This window comes from Grammomys surdaster, unplaced genomic scaffold (genome assembly GCF_004785775.1).
Source record: "Grammomys surdaster isolate TR1022 unplaced genomic scaffold, NIH_TR_1.0 198, whole genome shotgun sequence".
Lineage (NCBI taxonomy): Eukaryota > Metazoa > Chordata > Mammalia > Rodentia > Muridae > Grammomys > Grammomys surdaster.
This window is the reverse complement of record NW_021604643.1, coordinates 7,494,884-7,503,284: the sequence shown is the minus strand read 5'-3', so window position 1 is coordinate 7,503,284 and position 8,401 is coordinate 7,494,884. Positions and strand designations below refer to the sequence as shown.

Here is an 8,401-nt window from a genome sequence, read left to right as displayed (position 1 = left end):
AGAGAGAGAGAGAGAGAGAGAGAGAGAGAGAGAGAGAGAGAGAGAGAATCTTTATAATATAAAACCTGTCATGATGTAACACAAGACTTGATTCTAAGTTCATATTCCCTCTGACTCCATTGAGTAGCTTTTCCCAAATGTTAATATGAATAATTGTATATCATTTGCTCCCTTATTTTCCTCATCAAGGTTCACAGTCAGACCTGGGCAAAGTGATAGAAAGTCTTGGAGCCACTAACTTGGGCAAAGTCAAGCATAAGCAATGCTTTCTCTATATGATGTCTAAAACAGCAAAGAAACTGGCTCCTTTCTTGGTGGATACAAAGAACTTAGTAGTCAGCAGTAACGTGCGGAAGCCTTTGTAAGTATAAACAAAGCTGTTCTGAACCATTCATTCTCATATTAAATTTCCAAAGTAATCATCAAAGAGTCACCCTAAAACACGGGTTAAAATCAGTACACATGTGATCTATCATCATTTTGAAGTCTAGAAGGTAAAAATCAAGATGTGTCACATTGGAACCACAGCATAGAGTCCCTTCTGAACTGTTCCAACACCTAATGACATCCCAGGAGTACCTTGGCTTTGGGATGCATTGCTTCACTCTCTAAAAACACTTTTACGTGAACTTCTTTCTCATTCATGTCTTTCCCCTTTTGTTTATTGTAAGGGTAGTAATCAATGGATTTGTGACCCTACAAAATAATTGGAATGACCTTATTCTGGAATCCTAAACATATCTTTAAATTTCCCTTTTGTAAAAAAAGATTATCTCCATGAAGAACTAATAACATAGTACATTAGCTAACGGTGCTTGCTGACAAGTCTGATTACCTAAATTCAATCTCTGGAACCTACCCAATGAAGAAGAGCACCAACTCCCAAAAGTTATCCTCTGATCTTCCCACTGGAGCATGTCACACCCATACAAATGAATAAATAACTACAATTTAATTTTTTAATTGCCTATATAAATTGAATGTGAGTTGCTGTGTAAGCTACCATGTCTTCACTACCTCAGCTAGCTCTAGTTCTGGTAACTATCCAACCAATATCCTGCAGAGTTGCTGTGTAATCACACTGAGATTTAAATAAAGACCATGTCTCTCTCCTGCTTACAAGAGTCCAATGCTTCCTGCTATACTTCCAGATATTTCTGGACTCCTCGGCCCTTTAAGAAGAGATTCCCATCTACCTTTCAGACTTGGATTTTTCTCTTGTTTCTTGCCTCCAAAATGTCTAGTCCTTGTCAAAAATATGACAAGGTCATTTAAAAACATTACCTGTCTCTTAGGCATGAGTCTAAAATCAGAAGTTGAGTCATTCTGCCAAAAGAAGTGTTCTAAGGGAAGTAATCTAAAGAAAAAGAGGTTGATTTCATAGACTGAGAAAGGCTAAAATAACAGCACCAAAAAGTGTTGCCATTTCAATATTATTTCCTACGTAAAACAGGAAAAAGAAGATATACATTAGAACTTGACATATTGGTTGATGTCAGATTACTTCAAGTTAATTATTTTGGTAAGGATTAAAGCAGAGAGAATCTCATTCATATTCTCTTTTATCTCTTGCTTTTATCACTCACCTGCTCTCTTTCTTGTTCTCTCCTCTTTCTCAGAAAAACCAATTAGCGATCTAATATTGGTCCAGTGACCTGAGGCTTCCATGTGAATGATTTCATGATGTTTCTAGTGTTGAAGTTAAACACAGAAGCTAACATACAACAGTGTTATACTATAGCTTATGAATATTTCTACTTGACCTTCACAAGCTCAGGCCTCGAAGATTAGCTCCTCTGTCTAAAATATCCCTCACCTAAGCAGATCAATCTTTATACTTTTACTTTGTTACCCAGATCGGCTCACAAGTTAACCTCCTCAGAGTCCTGGGTAAAACATCTCAATAAAAGTCACCTTCCCAAGGGCCCAGCTTTGTTTTACTCATAGCATTCATGAGTATTTGAAACTAGTTAATTTATTCTACAGGTTCAATATTTGATTTTTTTTTTCTCTAAGAAGGATCCAAACCCTGCAGTGGCTGGGATCGTCAGTAGCTGGCACACAGTAGGTTTTAAACAAACATGCGTTCAGTCAATTCTCTGCATAAGACAACTGGATTCTAGCAAAAAGATTTTGAACACATTTCATATTGTCCCCATTTATGTTTAACGTAGTGCTTAGTAGAACTGAAAGCTGGCAATGAGTATGTGATTTTAGGATGCTCAGGCACATGACCCTCTGTGTATGTGGAAGAACTCTGTTCTCTTTGTAAATTACATGGTTACCTGGTCAGCACCTCCATCTAGAACCTACTGGAAAGTTTTGTCCTACTGTGAGCTAGGAGGTCAGTATATTCTCTTGACAGAAAGAATTTGACGATGGAATAGCTTGCTCAGCACGTGGATGATGGAATGTATAACTAGAGTTGAAATAGAAAGTCTCGTTCCACTTCCAGAGCTCCAGGATGAGTCCCTAAGCTCCTTTGCATCATTTCAGGCCTCTTCAGACATCAGGAGTTAGTGACAAAGGCCATACTCCTTCCACATTGCAGCCTTTTTTGCTTTTGACTTTCTTTTGCTCATCACAATGTCTAATGAGCACAAGATACCAAACTCTACCAAACTTTGAATTTTGGCTTTTCTGCTTGCTTCATGGTTTGTTTGGGGTTTTTTTTGTTTGTTTGTTTGTTGGTTTTTTTGGCTTGTTTTTTTAAAAAAACTTGTTTATCTGTATTTTTTCCTTTTACAGAAAACAAGACTGATCATATTTGAACTCTCATAATTTTTTTCTAGAAAAGCAATGGTCACTGGCAAATAAGAGCTGGAAATACTGCCTGAAGAAGTTTTACCTGCTGAGAATGTTACCTGCTAGGCACTGAATCTGAGCTCCCACCACACTGGCTCATTAGTCTAAAAATTGCTTATTACTCTTGATCACTCAATGAGAACATTAAAAAATTGAAGAGGGATTAAACAGCAAACACACACACACACACACACACACACAATTGATGGGAACTTAGGCAGTCTAATGGCAAGCACATTATCTTAGATATTCTACCTTTTGCCTCTTGGAACAATTTAGGGGAAATAAATAAAATTATTTACAGCCTATGTAATTAAAGACTGTTCTTTCCTCTTGTTCTCAATAGTGACCATCAGTTATTCAAATTTGCCTCCCTGGATGTTACACATGCTGCATTGGTGAATAGCATCTGGTATTTTGGTGGCAATGAGAAGAGCCAGAAGTTCATTGAGCGCTGTATCTTTACCTTCCCCAGCTTCTGTATTATGGGGCCTGAAGGAATCCCTGTGTCCTGGACCCTGATGGACCATACTGGAGAACTAAGAATGGGAGGCACCTTGCCTAAGTACCGGCGCCAGGGTCTCATTTACCATATTGCTCAGTACCAAATTCAGGAACTAGAAAAGCTTGGCTTTCCCATGTATGTACATGTGGACAAGGCTAACTTCACCATTCAGAGAATGGGTGCCATTCTCGGGCATATCCCCATGCCCTGTACCTGGAACCAGTGGAACTGTGTACCTCTATAAAGCTAGAAAAGGGTGAGAAGGGGACTTCACTTGTAGATAGAGAAATGGCTGAGTGAACAGACAGAAGTGAACTGTCATTAGGTTGGTGTGTGTCTCTAGAGCATAAAGGTCCATCACACTGAGCTGCACACACTGTTTCTTCTCCCTCACATTGCTCATGCTCTTAACTCCACTCTTCGGCATGCAGAAGCTCACCTTCTCCTCCTCCAACTCTGTTACAAACCCTACATTCTCAGGATTCCTCTAACACATTTGGCTAGATTGTACTGTTTTCTATTTGTTTTGCTAACTCATTGATCCATGCCCATTAGTCAGTAGGTTTGTTTTGTGACCTGACCCCCACTCTTCTGCACACAGGCATACCTCCTCTGGCTTTCTGTAGTTTTGCTTTTATGGGCTGGAGAAGTAGCCCATCATCTAAAAATGTGTATTCAAAAATCATTCGTTCTCATGTCACTAACTAGGGGTTATATTGTTAATATATAAAAACTACTATACAGGCAAACACAGATGCACAGTATGTGTGGAACAACTGTAAGAATTATTAGGAAAGACACTAGGGCTCAGCAAGTAAATATGCTGCAACCAACCCTGATACCATGAATTTGATGCTGGTACCCACATTGTAAAAGGAGAGAATCAACTCCATCAACTTGTCCTCTGACCTCCACAGGTATGGGGTAGCATAAACACACAAAAATAAATAAATGTAATCTTTAAAAAGTTAAAAAGACTAACTGGTGATATCTTTGAGGCTAGATTTGTGTATTTTTTTTCAATGAATGTTCACAATCACTTCCCATGCCAGGAAGGAAAAATTAGCATTGTTCTAAAGGCTGAGCTTCATTACTTCATTCTAATGTTTACATTTAATAAATTCATTATGTATGGAAGCTTAAGCTCTAGAAGACAAAGAACTGTAGGGAGAAGAGAAAATAAAAGACTGCAAACAGAAAAATGGATGTCTGTTAGGTATAAGATAGGAAAAAGTGGGGATGAGGACTGGAGGATGGGAAGCAGAACTGGGGTGCTGAGGAGAGGGGAAAGGAAGAGAAGGGAGGGGAGGAGAGGGCAGGGGAAGGAGAAGAGGGGAGGAGAGGGGAAAGAAGAGGAGGAGAGAGGAGGGGAGGAGAGGGCAGGGGAGAGAAAGAGAGGGAAGATAAGAAGAGAGAAGAGGGGAGGGGAAGAGGGAAGGAGAGGGGAGAGTAGTATCTTCAATTGTAGAGAGATTTATTTATTTTTTTTATTTTTTTTTATTTTTTTGGTTTTTTCGAGACAGGGTTTCTCTGTGTAGCCCTGGATGTCCTGGAACTCACTCTGTAGACCAGGCTAGCTTCAAACTCTCGAACTCAGAAATCCGCCTGCCTCTGCCTCCCAAGTGCTGGGATTAAAGGCGTGCGCCACCACCGCCCAGCGAGAGATTATCTTTTCAGTGGAGTGGATAAATACTGTGGTCATATTCATAGTTAGCTGAGCTCAGCAGAAAGTGAGACTTTTTCAGTTAATCAGATTTTAAAAGGTCTGAAAAGATGGTCTGAAACCCCATACAAAAATAATATCAACTAACTGGACTCCCCGGAGCTCTCAGGGACTAAACCACTAACCAAAGAGTATAAATAGAGGGAACCATGACTCCAAATACATAAGTAGCAGAGGATGGCTGTATCTGACATCAGTGGAAGGGGAAGGAGGCTTGATGCCCCAGCCTAGGGGGATGCTAGAGGAGTGAGGTGGGAGTGGTTGAGTGGGTGAAGGAGCACCCTCATAGAGGCAAAGGGGAGGGGGGAGAGGGGGCATGGGTTGGGGAGGGTTGTGGAGGGGTTACCATAGGAAGACAGATATCATTTGAAATGTAAATGAATAAAATGATTAAATAAATAAATAAATAATAAATAGATGTTCAAAGGAAAGAAATCAAATCAAAACAACAAAAAATAAAAAACAAACAAACAAGCAAAAACCATGCACCACCGTGGCTTGGTACAAACTTCACTAACTTAACAACAAAAAGGTCTGAACTTTGCAGGTAATGGCAAGCCAGCAGAGGGCAGCAGCAGTAGTCAAGTCCTTTAGAGGTGGATGCTTCTCCAATAAATCCCAGTTGATATTAGTCAACTGTATAGTACCTAATAGGTGCTGCTTATCTTCTATGATAACTCAGTGTTTGGTAAACAATAATATCAAGACATGGGCAGCTCCAACAGGTGAAAATGAAAATAAAAAAATGACATGGGAGAGAGGAGGACCTGCTCAAAGAAGGAGCCTTAAGTGGATTCTGATTGAAATCTTTCCTTTTGTCAAGAAGGCTTGTGTTACAGGGATCACTAATGAAGAATGAAAACACACAAGGCATGTTAATGAGATTTTCTATCGTGAATCACTTGATTCTCAGAGTAGAAATTAATAAGCAGAAATTTGAACTAGAAATTCCTAAAGTTGTAACTGAGTGTCACTGGTCCCCATTTGTACCCACCAGATTTTTTAATTCACAGGAAGAAATGGATAGAGATAATTGCTGAATACACTAAGAAATAAATGTGTCAAAATAAAGTAGTAGAGGGCCTCTTTTAGACCCATTAACTTTCTACTCTTCACATATATAATTTTGCACAGCTAATAGTCAGTCATTATCTATTAAATATGAAAATTTCTATACCATACATAGTATAAAAAAGATTTGATGTGATTAAAAAGTTTAAAAAGAGAACTATAGGATGGGAAAGAGCGCTATGAAATGCTATCTTCTGGACTTGTTGATCTTATATCAACTGTGATTACCTGCTGTGATTACCTGCAAAAGATCTTCCCAAGATCAAGCTAATTGAAATTCCAGTATGGACAGGGAAGGGGTGCATAAAGCCCCACCCTACCTGAGGATTTATTAGCAATGATGGTTACTTAGGGAGAGAGAGTCAATTTTTCTTTGAGGATGCCCACTGGTAGATTTTCCATATCTATGTGCATCTAGGGGCAACACTAATTAGGCTCAATGAGACACATACACACACACACACACACACACACACACACACACACACACACACGAAGGACAGGAAGATGGGAAGAGATATTCTGAGGTGGGTCTAGAGGAAGTGGGTGGTGGATATAATAAAAAAAATTACATTCATATGTGGAATTATCAAAGAATAAGTAATATCTAATATATAAATATATAAATAAAATAATCAGAATGAAAATTGAAGGGAGGTAGGGGGTTGGTGGAGAGGGGAGGGAGGAAAAGCTGCAGTTAGGATGTAACATTTGGGAGAAAAATAATAAAAATTTTAAAAAGGGAAAAGAAAAAGAAAGCTATGGTGACAATCCCTTTTCTCACTGTCCTAGTTACTTTTCTGTTGCCATGACAAAACAACATGACTAAAGCAAATTACAGAAGAGTTTATCCAAGGCTCATAGTTCTAGAGGACTAGTCCCTGAGCATCATGGTGGGGAGCATGGAAGCAGGCACACAGGCATGGTGCTGAAGCAGTAGCTGAGCATTTACATCCTGATTGACAAGTAAAAGGCATAAAGAGAACTAACTGGGAATGATTTGGGCATTAGAAAGCTTTAAAGCCTGCTCAAGTGACACATTTTTCTAAAACCACCACACCTGCTAATCATTCTCCAACAGTTCTACCCAACTGAGGGTCAAACATTCAAATAAATGAGCCTATGGGGGCTATTCTCTCTTTTTTTTATTGGATATTTTATTTACATTTCATATGTTGTCCCCTTACCCCATCCCCCACCCACCCGGGAACCCCCTATCCCCTTACCCCTCCTCCTTCTTCTCCGTGGATGTAACCCCCACCTACCCCCCCACTCCCACGTCCCCACCCTCAAAATTCCCACCCCCTGGGGCGTCCAGCCTTCATGAGGTCAAGGATCTCATCTTCCACCTGTGCCCGGCAGGGCCCTCCACTCTTACATATTCAGCTGAAGCCCTGGATCCCTCCATAAGTGCTCCCAGGCTGGTGGTTAGGACACTGGGAGCTGTGGTTGGTTGATATTGTTGCTCTCCTCATGGTGCCACAAACCCTTTCAGCTCCTTCAGTCCTCACTCTAACTCCTCCATTGAGAACCTCATGATCAGTTCAATGGCTAGTTGTGAGCATCTGCCTCTGAATATGTCAGACTCTTGAAGGCCTCTGAGGAGACATCCATATCAGGCCCTTATCAGCATGCACTTCCTGACTTCCACATCAGCATCTACCTTTGGTGACTGCACATGGGATGGATACTCAGGTGGAAAGGTCTTCAAATGTCCCCTCCTTCAGTTTCTGTCCCTCACTTTGTCTCCATATTTGCTCCCTTGAGTATTTTGTTGCTCCTTCTAAGAAGAACTGAATCACCCCCACTTGGTCTTCCTTTTTTATGAGCTTCATGTGGCCTGTGAGTTGCATCTTGGGCATTTCAAGGTTCTGGGCTAATATCCAATCTCATTCAAATCATCAGACTCATTTTTTTTTTTAGATTTGTATTGATCTTTTAATTGTATTTGCTATTGGGAAGAGAGTAGACCCTGAGAACATGGAGATCTCCTCTGAACTTGGAAATCAAGCTTGTTGGTCTTGTTATACTTGGAAGATGATGTATTGAGGTGCCTGTTATTTTAAAAGGAATGTACATTTCTGTGGCTTCTAAGGGGCGGTATTAGAAGACATGTTTGACAGGAAGAAGCTCTGCTGTGTCTTTTGGAAGGCTTTTCAGAATGAGGAGTTCTGGTCTTGGTCAGGTGATTTCCCAGAGGTTCATTAAACTCAGGGAATCAAGAGAGAATGGGAGAGAGAGAGAAAGAGAGAGAGAGAGAGAGAGAGAGAGAGAGAGAGAGAGAGAGAGAGAGAGAG

The 8,401-nt window shown here is 40.3% G+C and overlaps 1 protein-coding gene across 4 annotated transcripts in view; it reads left to right on the top strand.

Moving 5' to 3' along the window:
* The window catches only part of LOC114623514 (glycine N-acyltransferase-like protein Keg1), a 45,600-nt gene extending 41,088 nt beyond the window's left edge, over positions 1–4,512 (top strand). For 3 of the 4 annotated variants that reach the window (XM_028770186.1, XM_028770187.1, XM_028770188.1), the window contains exons 5-6: positions 190–361; positions 3,152–4,512. In XM_028770186.1, the coding sequence (XP_028626019.1) occupies positions 190–361; positions 3,152–3,554 (575 nt within the window). In that variant the 3' untranslated portion in view covers positions 3,555–4,512. The other variant, XM_028770189.1, reaches the window with a different exon arrangement.
* Positions 4,513–8,401: the final 3,889 nt, after the last annotated feature.